The sequence below is a fragment of the Ascidiella aspersa genome, chromosome 3, assembly GCF_963924565.1.
Source record: "Ascidiella aspersa chromosome 3, kaAscAspe10.2, whole genome shotgun sequence".
NCBI lineage: Eukaryota > Metazoa > Chordata > Ascidiacea > Phlebobranchia > Ascidiidae > Ascidiella > Ascidiella aspersa.
In genome coordinates, this window is record NC_139449.1 from 28,768,327 (window position 1) to 28,790,960 (window position 22,634).

Sequence of the window (22,634 nt, forward strand, 5' to 3'; positions counted from 1 at the left end):
GCGCCAGGGTAGTATTGGATTTTGTATTACAGTTCTGCAATATGCACCTACAATTAACCCCGGCGATGTCAAGTTCCTTAAGCAACGGTTAAATGTTTACAATTTTGATAGTCAAGCCTTTTTTCCTAAAGGCCATTACAAGACTGATTACGCTAAAGTTGAACGACAGTTTAAAGACATTCGAACGGTATAGGAAGGACTACGAACTTTTTGGATTTTCTAAGCCATCCTGGCTTTGATTTTGAAATAAAGTAAAGCATTCAATGTAGTACCTTTGACAACTAAAATGAACTTTTGAAATGTGATTTCGTTTTTAATGAACCACGTTTTATAGTTAGTTTATTTTCTGTCCATGAAAATGATTTTTCTACTTACTACGGGATCCCGTAATCAGTTTTAAGTGTCGGTATGTGCCTATATTAATTTCACAATAAGTGTAAAATCTATATGAATTGTACTTTTGCTGACTTTCGATATGCAAATGTTCAATCTAATTACACAAGTGACACAGCACACATAACTGAGTTGATAAATATTTCTTAAAAGATACGTGCAGAAGCAAAAAAACAAAAAATACTCTGTTTTTTAATCCATGTGTAAAATAACACAAATTAAATTATTTGAAACCATGTGTAAAATAACACAACATTATACATTTTTAACTTACTGATGGCTACTGGTTTTAACTTTATGTTAACAAAACAAAAAAATGTAGGCTATACGAGAAAACGAAACAAGGTTTTCAAAATGTTGTAAAAGATTAAAAAGGCGATAGTTACATATCTAAACGAATTAAAAATGTCCTAAAAATATTTTCGAAAATTACAAACACTTATAGTTAATTACAAGCTTTTAAAGTAATCGTTACATTCCAAAATGGCACTTATTCGTAAAATATATCCACCAAGGTGTTATATTATGTTGACAATGAATGAACTAAAAAAGTTAGATTTATAATTAAATACAAAGCAAAGCGTCTTGACGAAACAAGTATTTAATATCCTTTTTTAATTCTCAATTTACCTAAAGTTTCTTCTTTTTTAAGGTTACAAACCTTTTATGTAAAAATATATATTTATCAGTTTGGCAACGTTACAACCTTTTCGGTCGACCTCAAAGAACACAACAGAGAGTATAGGGAAGTAATTCTTAACTTTTTCTGGCAGCTTACTGCATTGTTGTAATAAAATAATTTAATGACGTGACTTGACTTGAATGTCATTGTTTAATTAAGTCATTGGGCAAAACGAATTGGCTTGACTCAAGTGTTTTGGACAAATCACTTGACTTAGGATTTTTTGTCATAATTTTCTTGAGTTCAGTTACGTTTTTGTTACTTTTTGGTTGAGATGTTGCTTATAAATGAATGAGTTTACCAGTTTTATTAGCTTAACGCTTCATTTTTGTGTTAATGACTTAATTAGGAAATGACTTGCTTTATGAATGACCTTCGACTTGAATTGAACAATTGATTACTTGTACTGAGATTTGACTTCCGAATTTTGCAAAATACTTGACTGAAACAAAAGTTGCGCTTTAAATGAATTACGACGTGGGTCATTTCAAAGTGATTTGTTTACGACACTGGCGTAAAACCTCTCGTCTTGACTTGGCCACGGAGCGGTCATTGCGGTGGCCACCAGCCTAACTTCCTAGCTATAGGTACAAATCGTCACTATTTAAAAAATGTATTTATTATGTTTTTATTATGACTGTAAAAGTTTTATAACAAACTTGTAAAGCCAGTGGCAAGTTTGGTTAAAGACCTGTTGCTGTGGCGAAACAATTACTTTGCTGCTTTGTGCTAGCCATTTTCGGGCGGCCAGTTACTTGCTGATACCCTTATCCTAATTATTAAGTATCCGGAAAATGCTGTTGGGCAAGCAACTAATGTGGAATGCCAGGTGAAACGAATTTGCAATTTCCTTAAAGGGCGTTTAGTTATATTCTATAGGAAAACGCACGCTGCAGGATTACTTCAGAGGTCGATTTTAGGCCAATATTCAGCGAGGTTAAGTACACCGTATTTGTCAAGTACCTTATTGTAACGAATCAATAAAACGAAAATCAAGAAATCATCTCGACGAATGTGGTAGCATTGCTTGACTCTGTAAAAAAACATAGCTGAATATAAAAAACACCTTGGCGTAGTCTAAGAACAAGCTTTGTAGTTACTAACTATAAGTTAATTTGAAAGAAAATGACTAATTTGTTAATTTTTAGAAAGTATGTGCATTTGTCCGTTGATTAATGGCTGTATTTGTTATGTATGGATATATTTTGCCCAGAAGTAAAACAAGTGAAAAGACGTTCAACACAATACTGGGAATTTTTAAAAGCAGGGGGCCACAAGGGTTAAGAGCCTTTCAAATGGGACCACGAAGCATAAAAGAGTGAGAACCACTGCCGTACAACCTGGTTTGAAAAGAAACCGTTTTGCTGAGGTTTAAACCGTCATGCCATACCTTGACAATCTTGGCGATTGCGGAAACATCTCTGTGGCTTATGCGGCTATGCTTGGGCGATCACGAGCTTCACAGTGAAGTTTAGCGTGCAAGAGAAACAGTCTTGTTTAACGGAGTGCGAAGGTTGCGTTGGTTAATGTGTTGGTCTAACATTAACCCATTGGTTTTGCGAAAGACATTCTTCGAAAGCTTATATTTGTACACAAGTTACAACGGACACGTTTGGCATTACGGCCCATCGAGCCACTGAAAAATAAAAAGTTACCAGGTTTAAAAAGAACGTCGTACCGTACAGCTAAGCGTGTCCTTGAACCAGTGCAAAATTAGGTAACAAACCAGCTACAAGTTGTTTGCCTAAAATTAGTTAATAATTGATTTTTTCAGTTCAAAACCTGCCTATTTCTTTTCAAATCGAGGTCATACGCGATATGCTTTCAAAGGTCTGTAAACTTTTGCTCTATCAGGACTTGCATTTTAGATCTGGAATAGGTTCGTTGCAAATCTGTTTACAAAATAATGACTCGGGTGGCACTTGTTACTGCTTCAACTGACGGCATAGGATTTGCGATTGCCAGAAAGCTTGCACAAAGCGGAGCTCATGTTATCGTTAGCAGTAGAAAGCAGAAAAATGTTGACAAGGCCGTTAACACTCTGCAAAAAGAAAACCTTCAAGTGACTGGAATAGTCTGTGACGTGGCAAACTCGGAGGAAAGAAAAAACGTTTTGAGTGCAATAGATAATAAATTTGGTGGTTTAGATATTTTGGTCTCCAACGCTGGTACCCATACACACTTTGGCAGGCTTCTCAGCACCCCCGAGGCCGCCTATGATGAGATGTTTGACGTTAATGTAAAAGCCACATTTATTCTAATAAAAGAAGCAGTACCGCTTATACGGAAACGAGGGCAAGGAACAATTGTTGTCGTATCTTTAATACTCGGCTATTCTCCCAACGTGGCACCAGCAATATATTCCGTTACGAAAACCGCTTTAATTGGTCTTACAAAAGCGCTAGTGCCTGAGCTCAGCCGAAGTAATATTCGGATCAACTGCCTTGCGCCTGGCATTATACGCACCAAGTTTAGTCAGGTTCGTTTGGACATGGGCGAGGATAAATTGAAACAGCGACTTGGTGTGAGTCGAATTGGAAAACCTGAAGATTGTTCTGGAATTGTTGACTTCCTTTGTTCGGATTCCGCTTCATACATCAATGGACAAACAATTGTAGTTGCTGGTGAAATGCAATGCAGACTTTGATTGCTTCGCTTATTACACATAAGAAATTGTTTGATTGTAATTTTTTCTACATTTATTGGAATAAATTTACATATTAGAAACAAAATTGCTGTTTTGTCTAATATATTTTTCTACAAAAAATACCAAAAAAAACCCTCTACTTTATTAATAGTATTGCTAGGATGCTCGCTTGGCACGCGCTGAACGCGTGATAGGGAAACTGTGCGCCGCAGAGCCAATTTTAGTGGGCCGCGTGTCACTTTCGAAAAACTTATTGTTATCCATGTAGTTGTGGGCCGCGTGCTAGCCGTACATCGGTTGCACTTTATTTTAAAAGTTGATATCGCTGAGAAATTTTTAATTATTGCTCAGCTTGGAAAGGCCCACGTGCCAATAATGTTTTTGAGAGCCTATCGAACTATATTTGTTGCCAACTCAACTATACTGTATGTAAACGAAAAAAATTCCATTATCCTATGGTGGCCTTTTGACTTTTGCCCATCAAGGCGCTGTGTAATATTTCACCTTAAAATTAAACATCCTGCACCCGACACTGTTTTCGTTGTGCTTTTACGTAGTGTGCTTTCAATAGCTCTGAATAGTACTTTGGGCCGCGACAAAAAAAATGTTGCCGACCACTGCGCTAAATCTTTGTGCACATTTCTCTTGCCACGAACACATCACCGTTCGGCTTCCGCCAATTAGCTTTGGAGATTATTATAAATAGTCTTCAGTTGTCTTTGACTTGATTAAAGATGATCGAAAAATCTTAAATAAATTCTGCATGGCTTGATTGTTGGTTTCCTACTCAAATTAAAATGAAGCTTGTCAGGAATAGCCACATAGGCATGTCAAACCAGACGTCCACTAGAACAATATGGTCTGTTCCAAACAGGGCTGCGGAGTCCGAGTCGGATTAGGGACTAAAGAAGTCGGTTTGTTTTGCTGGAGTCGGACTTAGGACTCGAGTAAGACCACGTAAGACTGCCCGAGTCCCGAGTCCGACATGCACATGCGCAGCACTAAATTTTAAAACTGATATGGCCGCCAACTGCAAATAAAGGTGGAATAGAATAGGATATATATTTTTCAAACATGTATTGTGAGTGAATGAATTATACGACACCCCTATAAGTGAATTACTGAATATCCACGTTATTTTAGTTACAAGATCCATTTAATTATTCTAACTTTACACAGTTGTTTACACAGTTATAACACTATGCATACAAACTACTTATGAAATACAAACATACAAACTCCTTTTTTTGCATACAAACTACTTATGAAATCATTTTTCAAAATACAATTTACTATTGGAAAAGCGCAACTTTTTAAATCAGCGATGAATTGTCGTTAAACCAGAGTTAAGCAATATTAATTAACCATAAAATGTGGCATTTTATATATTTACAGTTCCACGAAACATTTTAAACATTTTGCAAAAAAGGTGTTTTATCAAGTCTAAATTTCTATGAATTGAAAGCTCATTTATAACAAAAACAAGTTTACTTTTTGAAGACTCATTCAAATCACTACAAGAACGCACAAGTGGTCTCTTGTTTAAATGACGTTATCAAGGCTGATGTCCTTTTTCGATGCCTCTTTCCTCACGTGTGAATTAACAGAGTCCTTGACATAGTTGTTGATGAGAGCGGTAAATGAGCTGCAGACGGTAAGCCAGAAGCTGGCGCCAAAAGAGTCTCCCTTTATATCTTCGGATGTGAAGGCCACCATATCAGCAACAGCCACATCCGACACTCCTGGTGATCAAGACAATACAATAAAAACGCTTTAAATTAGGCTACCACCTTATTTTTAGTTTTTATTGTTTTCAGGACTCGCAGATAATTGTTGGGCGAGCGTTCGTGTATGCACTATTTTTGGGGTTTCAGCTCAGCATGTCAATTTACTTCTGTCCAATTCGATACCAAATGAAGTCATTACCATCGTCAAACAAGCAAAAGAGGTTAATTCGAAATGCTAAAAAGTATTTTTTTTCTATTTATTCAAACAAAATTTGTTTTAGGTTTAACAAGTTGACCTACCTAGTTATTAACTTAACATTTTTGGTCAGGTTTAAATAAAAGCACTTTTTTCAGGTGGAATTCGCTGCGTTGGATGCAAATCATGGCTAAAATACTTAGATGAGTTTCGTATCGGATCGCCAAGAAAATCATCCCAAATGTGGAAATCAGGTAACAACGACGTATTGATGGTATTACAACAATTTGTCGTTCAGAGTGTTACCTGATTTCCATATATAGAATAAGGCACAAACGACTAACAAAATAAACTACCCTAGCATCGGATCGGAGTACCGTTACTATAGCACTTTATATCGGGTATGGTGTCCAATCCGATCATATCAATACACGAAATGTTTACAAAGGTTGCAAGCAGGGCTGCGGAATCGATTTAAAACAACCCGAGTCCGACTTCATTTACATAAACCGACTTGATTCCTGTCCCGATTTTACAGCTGAGGTTATATAAAGACAACATTAGTCTGAATCACAAACGGCCGTCGTCCCAATGGGTTTTATAAATTCACAGAACTTAACCGATTTAGAAGTATTCGCACCTAAAAGTTTTTACCTGACGAGAAGTTTGCCCTGGCGAAGCTAGCTAGCTTTACGCTCATGTAAAGGTAGCCTTTCTCACAAGCCATACCGCAGCACTTGCAGTAAACTTGAATCGCGTAGATGAAGGTAAACAAAGCTGAGATTGTGGACATGAGGGCGAAACCAAACACAGCTACCATACCTAAAATCGTTAAACTTAATTGTCATGTATTCTGGTCAACCATTAGAAAGGAACAAAGACATAAAGAAAATCGTATACCGGTAGTTATAGGGTTTTACGATACCCAGTATATTATTTCCATACTTATAAACCCGATATTTTAGACAAAAAATACTGACTGTCGCTTTACCTTCACCCTTTTTTTAAAGAAAAAAATGGCAGAAACTGCTGCATTCGAATACCAAGGTTAAAATGCCACATAAAGCTGGGTATTAGGCCGACACCGACCTTACCCTGGCTCTGATTATTATCGGAATTTCCTTCAAAGCTGCTGTATCGCATTATAAAAACACTAGGTTTGCATCCTTATTAAACAAAATGATGGATTTATAATAATTCAAAAAAAAAAACTTTCTTTTTTTTTTACACGTAGGTTACCTTCTCTGTTGCTGCCATCGAAAAATCCAGAGATAAAGCTGTGGAAAAGTCCGATCTGAACTTGAACGTAAGAGGTGCTGTTTAGACTTGTTAAGTTTTCCGATTCCTCAAATTTATCTTGATCATCGGCGAATGTGGCAGCGTCCAAACTACGATCGAAAATATTTTTACACTGAATTTATAAAATATAAAACCCCCGAAGGAATATTTTTATATTGTAGAACGTTCATAGGCCGGTTAACGTAAATGTTTTGATTTCAAAATACCTAAATCATATGTTTTACGGATAGTGTAGTTTTGCGACAGTTAACGTTCGAATAGGTATACACAACTCTATATATTTATCTTATTTGTACAACTGTAAGTACATTATAAAAAATGTTAGTTACAACGTGCAATATTTTGTTAATAGGAAGTTTTCTCTATTCTTGCCAGTTAAAAATATACTAATACTAACACAGTGATGTTCCCGACGATATATTGTGGCATAGCCAAGGCTAAACAGTTCATAGTTAGCTGTACGAATGCCAGAAAAGGAAAGACCCACAGGCAGCATTTTATATGTACGCAACAAACTCGGCCGTCTTCTTCAGCCATATTTTTATCAGAATATTTCTAACGAAAGTCTAAATAGTTTTGCTAAAAATGTAAAAAGTATACATATAAGGGTAAATCATGTGACACAGGACTTTTCGGTGCATATTATAGCATTATAGGCCTCGGTATATCGGATCATTAGGAATGTCACATGTCACCGATATATCATGACAAGCACAATGGGTTGTAACGACGCCGATACGACCATAATTTAATGTCAGCTTTATTGCCCATGGTTATAGTTATTTAATGCAGCCCCTCTAACTGGAAAGATTAAATTTTTAAAAAAGGATAATTTTACACCTCAACAGTACTTCTGTTTCTTGGGGCATAAATGTCATACATGACTTTTGTATTTCTCAGTGTTACCTTTTTCATTAATTTGATTTTAAAGGAAAGACTTGACTATTTTTTTGTTTTTTTAAAACCAAGGATAGCGCAATTTTTGTAAAATACGAAATATCAAACATTTCAAATCACTGAATTACTGTTAGTACGCAGTCGGTCTTTGATCAGATTAGAAAAATGAAGATAGGTGATTGCTTTTATATGAATGTAACTGTTCTACAAGGGAAGTAATGCCAGTCGCGCGAAAGTCCGTTCAACAGGATGCTGGTAACCTAATCCCGACTCGTTCATGTTTTCTAACCCTGACTCGCCAATGCAGTTACCAAGCAGCAATCCATTATTCCCACTTGCCACGGGTAGGCTTATTATAAAGACAAGCCTGTAGTTAACGACGCATTATCGGCCTTCTTTCAGCAAGAACCACGAATCTTTGCAAAGGTGTAACCTCGCGGTTTCTGTCTTTTAACGTACAAACTTAACAATCAGATTTATAAACAACGACGTACAAAAGGCGGTAAAAAATATTTTTTACAAGGCGGTTCATACATTTAAGGCCTTTTTATATATTAGTTAAGAATTACACTAAAACGTGTTTTTTCGCACAGCAAACTGGCAACAGAAAGTGCCTGTGATTCCATACATAGTGTCTAGTATTGAATAGATTGGGCGTAAACTTTCTTCAATCACAGTACATCTGAATGTAACTATCCCTTTTAACGCTTTTCAATGATTTATCCGCTATATAAGTCGATAGGAAAACAAAGGGCACAGCTTTCTTACAATGGTTCCAAGGAAACACTGCAAAATACATCCTTTTGTCACAAATCGTTAAGACTAAATAGTTAACCATTTACCTTGTCGGCCGAGAAGTTTTTGCTTTATATGGAAATAGCACATTTTTATTCTTACCGCGCCGTATAATATAATTCTGGAAAAGCGAAGAAACTTTAAATCAAAAAGACCGTAATAAAATTTTATTCAACTATGTGGTTAAGAACTACATTTAGGTTTTTTACTCCTTGTTGTTAAGTTTTACACTCCTTCCCCAAAATAAAGTTGTAATGCTATGAAGCTGTTTAAAGAGTAGAATATTTCGTCGGTTTTATTGCTGCTTTTGCGCGCAATGAATTCAATAGCAACAGGCTAGCCTTTGCTTAGACAGTAAAACATTTCGTGCCCCTGTGTATACATACCACTATGGTCCAAGGTAATAAACTTGGCTTTTTGTATTATGCCGTGTTCGGATCTTGGTGAATAACGCTATGCGCTTTTCGCTGGGTTTACATCGCATCCAAACACCGGGCCCTGTTTAGTATAGTCGAATTGTAACCACTTTGCCTAACATCGCACTAGTAAATTGCAAGGTCCGAAAGCTAATACTCTTAGTCAGGGAGAGCGTTTACAATACTAGGAGCCAGATGGCACCCTAAAATAGTAAATATTGTCTGGCTGCACCTTTGATAGGGCGAACGAGCTGCTCACTTTAAAACCAAGCAAGGAAAGTACTGCGCATTTACTTGTCTTTGATGAAAAGAAAATAACTGTAAGTATTGCTGTATTAACAGCACAGTCGCAACAAACCTTTAAAATTATGAACACTTGTTTCATAATCTATATACGCCTATATGTCAAGGACATAATTTTGACTGAGATGCAGTATAGGGTGCTAAATAGTAACCAATTTGTACAAACTCTACTACATTTAAATATCAGTAGGAGCGTGTGCAAGTGTTCCGCGCAAGTCAATGAATATAATTGATTTTTATAAAACTATTTATCTAGGTAAACTCAAGGGGTTGGGGTGAAAAATCCTAGGAGAGCAGTGTTGGTATACACGTGGTTGTTCTAAGCAATCAAACGTCCATAGTATTTAACATAACCACATTATCATTATAATTATTAAGGGTAAGGAAAAATAGTGACTCAAGACATTATAAGTTTGTTGTAAAATGACGTCCCAACGGTGTATTTAGAATAAACAAAATATAAAAAGCTTTTTATGGTTCTGATGATGGAAGGTAAATAAACAAAAACCTTGTACAATCCCCTGCCACGCTGAATACCAATGTAAGACATAGTTCCTCTTTTTTCGGCAAGCTACCCAAAGTATGCTTTCTGCAACCTTGGAAACAAATAGATGAAACACCAGACCAATAATAGTTTAAATTGTGTACATATCGCTTTTAATTCACGGAAAAGATAAAACGGACAGAGTCTGTGAACGAAAGTAACCAATAATGCAACATCAAATAACTCAGTTGTATTTAGTAGGGTAAGTTACGTTATGCTTTAGAATTACACTGCGAAACGACGAGTCCATTTGATGCAGACCCTATAAGGTTGTATTCGTATTTCCAAAATATATTTGAAATAAACTGAAAAAAACCCGTTCTTTTATCTTAAATTAAATACAAAATCGGTTTTAGAAATGTTTACTGTTGAACTTATTAATAGTAAATGAGGCTCTGTTAAAAGGCCAGACCCAGCACGCTTTCAATGATTTGAGGCTTTCAATGTTTTTTTCTGTTCATAGGTAGAACAACAACATAGTAGCTTACATTCCGTCACGCTGAATAACAATCTGAGGTACAGTTCCTCTTTCGGCGGCACTGCTCAGCAAGTTGCGACTATTCCAGTAAGATAAAACAGGATAAACTGAACACACAAGAGTTTGAGTTATTTACAAAGGCCTTTTATTTGAAACACACAATAAGACCTAAAAAGCAACAATACCTAAAGCACAAAAATCTATAAAACCATAGTATTAAGACCAACGACATATTAAAGCCAAATACGCAGTAATCCACGACAGAACAGAAATAATTACTTAACCGTCTGAATAAGACATATACCTGTCGCAATAAGTCCTAAAATGATCGAAATAAGGCCAAAACGCCAAAATAACGCCTAAAACTGTACGTTGAGTGTATGGGCCGACCAGGGTGCATGGGTCTGGCATCGGCCGTTTTAATGTCGACGATGGGGCGCCCTAGTTTAAATGGCGCCGTGAGGACGCCGCTGGTTTGCACCGGATATTTGGGCCCTGTTTGGGTTTATTGGTGGGTAATGGATGGGGTTAGAAAAAAAAATTTTGGGTTGTAATTATTAGGGGAGTTGGTGATGTCTTTAGGGGTGGGGCTAGGTAAAAACTTGTTTACGCCTGATTCTTTCAGTGCATGTCTTATTCCGACGAATTTAGGACTTATTCCGATTTGGTCCGTATTACGACTATGAAGGTATTGGTCCTAATTTGGGTTATCCAGAACTGTGTTTTATTCAAACGTTAATGTTGTTCTTATTTCGGTCTTATGGCTGGAGTCCATTTTAATTCATAAAAAAAATATTCATTGGGAAAAATGATAGCAGCAATTAATTATTATCGGGAAGTGATTAGAGTAATAGATCACGTATTTTAATTCTGACGATAAAAATATACAACATATTTACAAGACCATGCTCTACCAACTATAAATGGTGAACACATATTTACATGGCATAATAATGTCCAAAACGATTCTAAATATCGATAAACGTCAAACTCAATAAAACTAAATGTTTAACGAAATATATAGTCTTGTCCTTCAAATAAAATAATCGAAATTAGACACTGATTTTCATACTTTGGAGCATAATGGTTGGAGGTTGTAGTAAGACGTAATAAGAATATCAAAGCCCATACAAAAGTAGGTATCATTTTAGACATAGCTATGTTGAAAATGAATAAAGAGTTGTTCGAAAGTCCAAAATGATACCTACTTCTGTATGGGCTTTGATATTCTTATTACGATTTTGATACTATTATATCAGTGAAATATTTCTATCTTCTACATGTTATAAATGATAACTCAGGTGTAGTGCCAGAATATAGTTGAAAAACAGATTCAGCCAAACCAGTCTCTCCGTTTCTAAATGACGGAATCAACGTTGATGTCATGGTGCGATGCCTTTCTTCTTACGTGCACATTCACGCGGTCCTTGAGGAAGTTGTTGATGAGGGCGACAAGCGAGCTGGCGATTGTGAGATAAAAGCTGGAGCCAAAAGTATTCCCGCTTATGTCCTCAGCAGTGAAAGCGATCATTCCAGCAACAGCGGCGTCCGACACTCCTATAGTTGGGATAGGCAGTTAAAATAATATTTTATTTAAAATAGGTTACTCTGGCATATATTTTTCTAACCAACGTTTCGGCTTACTATCCGGCAAGCCTTTATCAGGGACTAACACACAAAGCCAACAGGTCGCAAAGTAAAATCACGTAAGCCGAAACGTTGGTTAAAGAAATATATGCCAGAGGAGCCTATTTTAAATATACTATGCCTGGTAGCAACAGCATATTTATTCATTAAAATAATGTTTGAGTTTTTGTGACGGTAATCACGAAGTCGCTCGGTTATCCTAATTTTGGCCATTACATTTTTTTTAAGCATGACAAATCTAGAAAAAGGTAGCGGTTACATCCCAAGTAATATTTTTGTATAGCGCAAATTAGGGCTGCGTCTGCAGAAAGGTCATGGGCAGTTTGCTTCGCAAATTCTAATGTATTCGGCTCGTTTTTAACCTTTTGAAAAACACGTCTGTTGAAGAAAAAAGAAATGTTATTTCGAGGCAGCAAGATACATAACGTCACTTTTTGTTGAATTTTTCGACCGTTTGATGCTTCCTGGCGGGCCATGGATATTTTCAACTTTTAAAGTAATTCGCGTTTTCACGAAATTTAATCTATATGTAGTTTAATCGTTGAATCACTTTAATTGTGTAATGGTGTTTAGTACATGAAAGCCAATACCACTTTTAAACGCATAACCGTAGCACATCAGCATTTAAATGTTATAATATCAGGCCGTTTACTGCGTCTGCGTAGTGCGCTTTTCTGCGTTGTCAGCTGAAGACAACTTCAGGTGAATAACTCTCCTCAGAACTATTCAAATTCGCAAATCACCTGACGAGAAATTTGCTCTGGCGAAGCTTGCTAGCTCCACGCTGGTCTGAAGGCAACATTTCTCGAACGAAGTATCCGAACAGCACTTAAAGCACACTTGGACGGCGTAGAAGAACGTGAATAGAGCTGAGATGGTCGATCATAAGGCGAAGCCAAATACAGCCACCAAGCCTAAAAAAAGTAACTTTACATAAGTTGTATTTTAATTCTGATTTTGAAGAATTAGCGGAGTTTAAGCAAAGCTATATTTGTTGCCATGAGCTTGAAATTAATTTAAAACCAAATTTGTTGGTTTTCAAGCTGAACAAAAGTACGTGAGGAAGTGAAATTAATTTATGTCCTTGTGTGAGGTGTGGTTATTTTCGGTTAACCAAGCAAGAAATGTCTCTGTTTGTCACTGGTTGGTCACCAACCAAACCATAGCCTATTTTTTACTTGCCTTCCCTGTTGCTTTCATCGATAAAACCATTGATAAACCCGTAGAAAAGCCCGATCTGAACTTGGACGTAAGAAGCTTGGGTGGAGGCTGTAAGATTTGTCATCAAGTCACTTGGGTCTTGTGCGTAGACAGCCGCGTCCGAACTTTTGGAAGAGAAGTATGCGAAAAAAAAATATAATGGTTAGTTGGGTTACTTGTTTAAGGTCACAAATTGAAACAGTATAGGTCCAACACTTTGAACACAGTCTACAGTAAGTCAGTAATACATTTGTTTCTAAACGAGCCAATACAGTTCGAATAAACCGGCGTTCGTTAAAAACGCATCCACAAATATGCGGTTCTATTCGTCGGTAAAGGGCTATTATTTTGTTTTTTGCCCGGTAAGAACACGCCAATACTTACGCGGTGATGTTGCCGACTGCCGACGATATTGTGTGGCATCGCAAGAGCGACACAGTTCATGACGAGCTGCGTTAATGCCAGGACCGGAAGGAGCACCATTTGCCATTTCACGTTTCCCCAGCAAACTTCGTTGTTTTCGTCAGCCATCTTTCAGGTAAACTATGCAAAAAATGTCAAAACCCCTGAAACCTTAAGAGTTTTGTGAACGTTCGTGTTGACAATAGAGTTGGGGACGGTTTGCACAATTACCTCCCTTTGTAAATTAACAGAAAACTTTGTTAAATTGATTTTAAATTAAGAGATTTTAAGATGTTTGTGGTAGCTTTGTTGATGGAAAGTTGTATTGATACGTGAAACAGGTATATGCATTTAAAGTTGATTATTATAAATGCTCATGATTATCAACCGAATAAATCTAACTTATAATGCATGTATGCCACAACATATATCAGTGAACTTCGATTTTTGCCTTTATCACTTCGTATAATTACGTGTACGTTGACTGTAATAGTTGGGTAGACTAAGCACTGATCTGAAATTGAGCTTGGCAATGAACTGCAAATTCAAAAAGATCGAGTATATCGACATCATCTAGTATCATCTTCAGTTAATCTAAGTTCGTATCGGAACGTCTTAATTAGGATGATGGCAATCTACGCGACTTTTATCGCTTTTTAATTCCTTAAGTGTAATAACTAAGGCGAATATTTTTGACCAAAAAAAGAGGAAATTTTTACCTAAAACATTAAAATTTTGACAAATTTTGACCTGAAAATAATTTATTTTAACAAAATTTTGACCTGTTAGAAATACATTGATTTAAATAGCCTATAGGCGTCGTTAATCACGCGTTTTTATACTGTTGTTCTAATGAAGATATAATACGGTTAAAATAACTTTGAACTTATATCAAAACCAAGTTTTTTTGATAAAATGAAACATAAATTTCAAAATAACCGAACGACCAATTTCAAAAAGCTGACTTTAGTTTGTTTTTAATTTTGTAAGCGATTTATGTGCAATTTTATTCGGTTTTAACTTACAAAAATATTAACAAATTTTGACCTAACGTGAAAATTTTGACAAAATTTTAAATTTTTTTGACAAGTCAAAAAAATATTCGCCTTAGTAATAACATTTGCCTTTCGAAACGATAGAAACTAGCTTTGTCTAAATTGGAAGAAACAGTACCCATGTAACTAACTTATGCACTTGTGTTATACACTGACTACGATTAGCAAAAGTACCCAAACTCAAACACATTTTTCAATGAACCTATGCTCCACAATATATACCACGCCTCAGGTTATCTGCTTTAACCTGTGCTATTTCCTGTTTTGTTGTACGATGCTGGCAAATTCCTTTTCTTTCTCTAGTTCCTCTTTTTGTGCTTCGTTGAAATTCAAGCTAGGTACACAATGGCACACATGATAGGTGTCTGGACGGGGATTGAAACAGTATATTTTGTGGGGAAAAATAACTACATGACAAAGCTAAGTCCTACAAGGCTGCGTTACCGGCGAAGGTGGCAAATGTTCTAAACGCAAGACTCACAAAGGCACCCATGGTTGAAACTGTTTTGCTTTCGCAAAAAGGCTCTAAAAAAAATATTACTTTCACGTCAATATCAGCTAACATTTTTGTTATTTTAATCACTGACGTTAACAAACACGAAAATTCACCTTAAAGTTTTAACCAATTTTTTTATTTTGTTTAGCGCATTAGAAAATATGTTTTACCAAATTAACCACTAGTCTTAAATAACTATAAAACAAACAAATGTCGTACTTCATTTAATATGAGACTTGTAGTCTGTCTTTTTGTGGTCGATAGGCGGCTTACTGTTAAACCTGAAAATCGTTGTTCGGGTGCAGTTAGACGATTCCGGTTCTTTAAACTTATATTGAACGTAATCGAATTTAAAAAATATTTCCTTAGGAACAACGATGCTCTTTGCTCTGTTATTAAACTCACGCCAGCCTTACTGTATGATTTTAGCAAACTGGACAACCGAAAAATAAGATATAGGCTTAGCCGCACCAGGGCAGCAAAGTCGGAGACGGATTCAGGATTCGTGACTCGAAGGAGTTGGTTAAATTCATTGAACTCGGAATTGGCGATTAGAGTACGAAAAACAACTCGTGTCCCGAGTTCGACGTGTTCGCACGCGCGGTAATGCACATTCGAGACCGAAAAGGCCGTAAATTGTAAAGATTGAATAGCATATTATGATGGATTAAATTACAAACACTAAATGTTATTGTAGGTGTATGAGGTATATGACACCCATTATAAAGGAGTTGATGTATACCCGCCACCTTTTATTTACGGTACGTAAAGGTTTGAAAACAGGCTGTACAGTCCGAGTCGGACTCGGTCTTTTTTATCGACTTCAGACGTTTTTAGATTGCGGTTACTCGAGTCGCTATCTATCCAAGACTGCAGCCCCGAACTGAACGTTGACACCTTGTTAACACCGCTGCACCTGTTCAACAATTGAAGATGTTAAATAATGCCCCTACTTTCGAAACTCAGACTGATCACAATTGCGTCCCATCTCTTATGAGTGATGCTTAAAATGCCTCTCAGTCACATGAACTGATGATGATACAAGCTTGTATCGAAACGTCTTAATCAAGATGCTGTCGATTTGCTTGACCTTTTTGGCTTTGCAGTTTATTATCAAGCTATATGACCGTTTTGCTATTTTACAATTCTGTTATTATTGCCTTTTTGGTGTTGAAAAAATTTGTGGCTCTCTGGTCCTCATATTTTTCGGAAATGGCTCTTACCATTAAATACATTTGCCCACCCCTGCTCTAGACTAAGTGATCCTCTTTATGACCCAGCCAAACAACGCAATTTTCTGTTTCTCACACTCCTATCAAAAGTAACCAACTACACCATAAAATTAATTTCTCGCCAGCTGTAGCGTAATTTGCAACATATTTTACGCTACATGGTAAAATGAGAATACGGTAAAATAAGTCACGTATTTCCTATACCTAGACTACAATTGACTGGTGGCCAAAAAGGCAAATCGCCCTTTACAAAAATCCGGTAAATTGTTTGAGGATAGACGCAAAAAACTGTTTAGTCACTTCACTGTGTGCTACGTCCTAAAGTTCGTCGTAGTGTAGTTGCTTTCCGCTAACGCAGTTATGATTAAAGTCTTTTTGCAATCTATGTTGTCTGCAAGTTCATTTTTAATACGACATTTCCTGCATTACCGGTCATTCAAACGTCTTGGATATTTTTTCATCATTGCTTAAATAGTGTTTTGAAGTATTGTTGCAGACGTTGCAACCGGGCAGTACAACGAGGTTCCTCAAGAGTCGTTCGTTCCTCCAAGACAACAAATACCTGATCTATCTTCGCTGTACTGAACATCACGTTCGATTAATATATTGCGCACATCAATTATCGTGCTCCGGTTGCTAATAGGTTCTTGGTTTCATAATTGTGGAACACTTTAAAGAAGAAGAGTGGTTTATCACAGACTTATATTCTATGTCAAGTTTATTTTGTTCCATTTTGCAGCACCAGGGCTGTTAAAACATGAATACCCTTTTATTTTTTTTATCAAAGGAAGTTACATCCGCAATACTTTTCGGGCCAAAAGAGCAGCTCGTGCGTCCTACCAGAAGTGCATCCAGCCAATCATCAATATCTTAGGGTGTCCGCTGACCCAAAGTAAGATAAACGTTTTCCTTATTCAAGAATAGTTGCTTTTATACCTTGAAATTCAATAGTAAGGCGATAAGGGCAAAATTCTGGCATTAAAGTTATATTTGGAACACTGTATACGGATCTGTTCATAAGTTTAATGGTGAAAATAACGGCCCAAATAGACATAAAAAGAGACATGCTTTATTATTCAAACGTTTCGGCAAATGCTCATGCCATCATCAGTGATATCACATCGAATTTTTTTCAGCGCTCAAATAATTATTAAATCAACACACAATATTAGGGTTAGGGTGCGGGTTAGCGTTTGGGTTCGGGTTGATCAAGTATTATCGATTTATTTAACATGTTTTTTTTGTTCGTTTGTTTTTCTAAATTTGTGCCAATATTTTTATTTTATCTATGCGGGGAGATCATCTAAAGCAGTGGTCGGCAAACGCCGGTCCGCGAGGAGTTTGTTACCGGTCCGTAGCAGGGTTGACAGATTAAAATTTTGACTTAAACCCGAACAGTACGTAGAAACCTTGAATGAGTCAAAAACATTTAAATGTATTTTTATACTAAAAACACATTAACTTTCGTTTAAATATACTCAATGGTTGATTAGTATGAAAAAAAAATCACAATTAGTATCGAGCTCTCGTGAGGTTCAAAGCAAATAATGTGCTGTGGCCACAACATCCAAAAATGCATAGTTATATTGCAAAATCTAACTCCTAGTACTTACAGTATATCCAAAAATGGGCTAAAAATCAGATTTTTATGTTCAAGCGCGCTCACACTAAAGTGCAATCCAATAAATTCATACAAACAATGTTTATAAACAATGTCCCATTATGAAATGATTTTTTATTTTAATGTTTAAGCAGGAAAGGTTTCGAAAACACATCGGCATTTTAATTAGTTTTAGCAATTTTTAGCCTCTATAGTTTTAACCCTTACAATTTTAGTTTTAGTCTTCATAAAAATAACGGAAAAAAGCCCAAAGGCTTAATAAGTTTTCTGACATCAACCACTTTCAAAAAAGCCATTTTTTCGAAAATTGTTTTCAAAAAAGTCAATTTGGCAAGCCTTTTGCGTATGTCCATCCTATGTTTTTCAGGTGTCTGTCTGTGGTTCGTACTTTTTCATTTTGCCTTCATTTTTTGTGAGTTTTTGTATTACGTAACTATAGAAAGTGTTGTGTAAGGCCTGGTCAAAAAAAAGAATCTGAAAAACATTATTAATATATATACTACCAAGTGTGACTTAATATCTTCACTTTGATAAGCTGGTGCGGCCAACGGGTTTCATTAAGTTCAATATGTTCTAGATGGGAACATCTCTTTGCGGCAAAACAAGCTTAAAGTTCATATAGAAAAAAATTATAATAAATTCTCTTTACTGAACATTTGTTGCTTTTTTAAGCCGGTCCGCGACAAAATTTCAGTTTTAAACCGATCCGCATTGCAAAAAAGGTTGCCGACCCCTGATCTAATGACCCAATTAGTGCATTGCCGCGACCTCAAGGTATAAAAGTCAGCCTAGCTTTTTGCTCAGAACTGCACTAATTTCTGACGGATCCGGTAAAATCTTGCTCAACATAAAAAGAGGTGGAGAAATGAAGTATAATGCGACAGTACATAAGTATCGAAAAATGGAGGTACCAACCGCTATTTTTCTACAGTATTTCCTAACATCGTAGGTTTATGCAAATATTGTTACCGCAACTAGGTAAAAATGCCGTTTTTTTTAACTCTGAAGCATTATACTGATGCCAAACCGAATCATTGTGTGATTCCATTCGATAAATGACACGACGTACCAGGGCGTTGCAACGCACAGTTTGAAAACCAGGAGATAATACAGTTGTGGCATACAGTTTGTCATTGGGCTTATGACATCCAGCATTTTTAAATACTTTGATAAGCCACTTAAAACGGCTTGCATAAAATAATCAATTATATGAGAGAATTAAAGATTTCGTGCAGTTGCACGCTGTATCTAACTGTTGTAGAATAACATATTGGTAACCTGGGTTCGGATCAAGTAAGTTCGGTTTTTTGCAAGTGTAAAAATAAGAAAAGCGAAAATCATTTGTTCATTGCATTTATTAATATTTTTTCATGGACAGAAAATGAAATAACTATAAAAATGTGACTTATAAAAAAGCAAACTAACATTTAAAGGTCGTTTTAGTTTCCAAATGTTTTTAGTCTGTTTATTTGGTAGTCTACCTTCTCGATTTAAATCAAAGCCAGGATGGCTTAGAAAACCCAAAAAGCTCGTAGTCCCTTCTATACTTTTCGAATAATTTTAGGGCCAATTCCTTTGGAATGTCTTTAAACTGTCGTTCAACTTTAGCGTAATCAGTCTTGTAATGGCTTTTAGGAAAAAAGGCTTGACTATCAAAATCGCTAATATTCAACCGTTGCTTAAGGTACCGGATATCGTCGTTTAAAGTGTCGAATTTCACAATATAGTCGTATTTAACATGACATGGTTGGCATTTGGAGTCAAAAAAGGCCCAATGCAGGTCGCTACTCTTTGAAAGAATCAGGAAATTTAGAAAGTCCTCAAATGTGGCTGTGCCGTCTCCGGTTACGTTACGTTCTTCCGGTCTGTGCCTCAAATGACGAAATTCCTTGTTAACTCGTCTTGATATGCCTTCGTAAATATTGTTGAAGTCGGGACTAACTACCGTCAATTTGTCGTGGTAAGCAGAAACCAGTCGACTAAGAGGCTCGCGAACTGTGATGATCTGCAATATTAAATGGAGTGATATTTTATAAATATTCACCATAAAAGTTTAGCAAACATGCCAGCTGTCCTGCTTAATTGTTTTATATAAAATCTATTTTTACATTTTGTCTTTTAGGAGGCACATTTAAACCTAGCTTTGATGTATTGGTGGGCCTGATTGTATCTTGTGGACATTATACAGACTAAAATAAATGCAGCATTTTTCCACTGTAATATTCAGTCATCTGGAAGCATTGAAAATAAAAATAAAGTAATAGGAACTTATTTTTTCTTATTTTATTTTATAAAATTATAATTAAAATTTCTAAAAAACAACTCTGTTCAAAAAAGTAAATAACGAACCTAAATGTTCATAAACATATTGTTTTCCGTAACATATTTTCGATTACATTAACTAATAACCAGTAGCATGTTAAGCTTACCGAAAACGTTTCATCGTTCCACAGTGCTTTTGCTGTTTGTATATCTTTGTTGAATCCGAAGCTAGCCTGTGTTTCTCCTAGTTTCCTAGCTTTGTAGGAGTGCATCTCTTTATTGAAGTACTGTTCCATGCTGTAGTATCCCTCCATGACAAGCACTGCCTCCAACCAGCTGGTGTATCCGCATTTAAAAATTACACACACAGCACACTGAAAATAAAACAGTTGATGTCATCGATTGAGAGATGAAGTTTTCACGACAGAATTTCTGTTAGTTTATTACCAGGGTAACGAAGCGATCTTATGTGCGCTAATTTAGTTTATGCTACGAGGGATAAATAATTTAAAGACGCGGTGACTTAAGAGTGGTTGACTGGTCATGATAATTCTTCCTAATCTGTTTTTCTTGATCGCCGAATATCTTCAACAAAAAACTTGCATAAACAAACGTCAACTGCACGCTTGCTTAAGTTAAAAAAAACACCACTAACAACCAAGTTTGATTTTACATTGCTTTAGATTATTAGGAGAACAACTGCGAACAGTACACCATTTACACAGTAGACTTAAATCTGGTAGAGTTACTTAAGTTGTGACGTATTTGTATTAGAGCAAAATAAGTTAATACATCGGGCATGCTGACATACGTTGAATAATATTGATCCAAATAGCACTTACTTTGTATTTACTGGAGTATAATGCGTTAAGTATTGGTCCATCTGTTATGCCAGGAAATCCGGGATTCGATTTTGTGCAAGCATTGAGTAGCGTGGATTTTCTCTCAAACTGAATCGCATCCATCAGGCGAACAAACATTTCGTCGTTTAGCTGGCAATTTTCTTTCACTATTGCTTTGCTGATTGGTGATTTGCCATCAGTTTCATATGTTCCATTTAAGTTTGTTTGTCTCTCATCAGATTTGTTATTTTCACGTTGAGTTGGGTTAATTGTAGGCATAGGTGTATATTGCAGAACTGTTATGCAGCATCCAATCATAAATACTGGCGTAAAACACAGCAGTAGTGCTTTTACTTTGGTGTGCATATTTCTACCGATAAACCAGTGTTGCCTTTTGGTTTCTCAGGACGAACGTTACAAGTTTTCCTGAAAAATATAAATAGAACAAATGTTGCCACCTATAAATCTGACAACTCAATGGAAATCGCTACTGATAAAAGTTTAATCACAGTTTACCTAAAACAGTAATAGTTAGTTTAATCACAGTTTACCTAAAACAGTAATAAAAAATGAAATGCTCCTTAAAAATAGCGATTCAAGATTCACGGCAAACTATGCTTTACGCCCTATATATTATACCGAAAAATATCTAACTACGGTTTAGGTCAGGGGTGTCCAACCGATACATGCCGGCGTGCCAATTTTTATCGTATAACTTCTTCCCGTGTCAAAGTTTAATAACTAATTCTTTCTAATATCAAAAGGGATTTTTTACAAATAATAAAAACGCTTATTTATATTAAAAACATTTGTTTATTTAATCAAGCAAACCATTCATAGATTGACCAAAACTGCTTTGCAAACGTTTGTTTTCAGCCAAACTCTAAAGATATTGATTGGCCTTTTAAGCTGTGTAGTAGCAATGTGCATTACTGCATCTAAGGTCCGTCGGTGAGCTGACATTTGCTTCCTGTTTCTTCAGACAAAGCTTTATTATTATGTGAATGCTAGCCTGTCCTTCACTGCAGTGACAAATTTAGTATTTTTGTTTGAGGACTTGCGTGCCATTATTTAGGTCTTTTTTATAAAACTTCAGTTTATCTCGTGTTGGACACCCCTGCTTTAAGATGTCAATTTGATCAAGTCATATTATCCATTGCTGTAAGCTGTACGCAAACAAGGTTACATTGTGTCCGTTAGTCTGACTCCAGTCTAATATCGCAGTCATTTAGGAGAGCAGATTGATGGCTTCCCCGAAAAGATTTGAAAATCTCGTGCTGTGTATATCGTCCAGCTATTGTTCTATGAACCGCTGTCATATAAAAAAGATGTAGAGTAGCACACATTCAACAAAAAGAGATACTATTCTAAACGTTGTGTATTTAGGAGCACGTGTTACTATATGATACAAGTTCTTTGCCACCGTGTTTCACAAGAAGTACCATACCTATGTTTAAAAAAACACCTTAAAACGAGAAAATTTGACCGACAAAACTAACA

The 22,634-nt window shown here is 36.2% G+C and overlaps 1 protein-coding gene, 1 long non-coding RNA gene and 1 pseudogene across 2 annotated transcripts; 1 reads left to right on the top strand and 2 right to left on the bottom strand.

Moving 5' to 3' along the window:
* The first annotated feature begins 2,981 nt into the window (after positions 1 to 2,981).
* On the top strand, positions 2,982 to 3,722 carry LOC146161397 (dehydrogenase/reductase SDR family member 4 pseudogene; annotated as a pseudogene).
* Positions 3,723 to 10,375: 6,653 nt separating this feature from the next.
* Positions 10,376 to 13,893, bottom strand: LOC146161398 (uncharacterized). Its single transcript, XR_014494701.1, has 4 exons — positions 13,609 to 13,893; positions 13,207 to 13,349; positions 12,768 to 12,938; positions 10,376 to 11,934 (listed from the first exon to the last, which is right to left on the bottom strand). It is a non-coding gene; the product is annotated as an uncharacterized LOC146161398 (long non-coding RNA).
* A 5,632-nt stretch (positions 13,894 to 19,525) lies between these two features.
* Positions 19,526 to 21,413, bottom strand: LOC146161399 (carbohydrate sulfotransferase 10-like). Its single transcript, XM_083385146.1, has 3 exons — positions 21,135 to 21,413; positions 20,460 to 20,666; positions 19,526 to 20,035 (listed from the first exon to the last, which is right to left on the bottom strand). The coding sequence occupies exons 1-3, from the start codon at positions 21,411 to 21,413 to the stop codon at positions 19,526 to 19,528; spliced, it is 996 nt and encodes a 331-aa protein (XP_083241272.1).
* Positions 21,414 to 22,634: the final 1,221 nt, after the last annotated feature.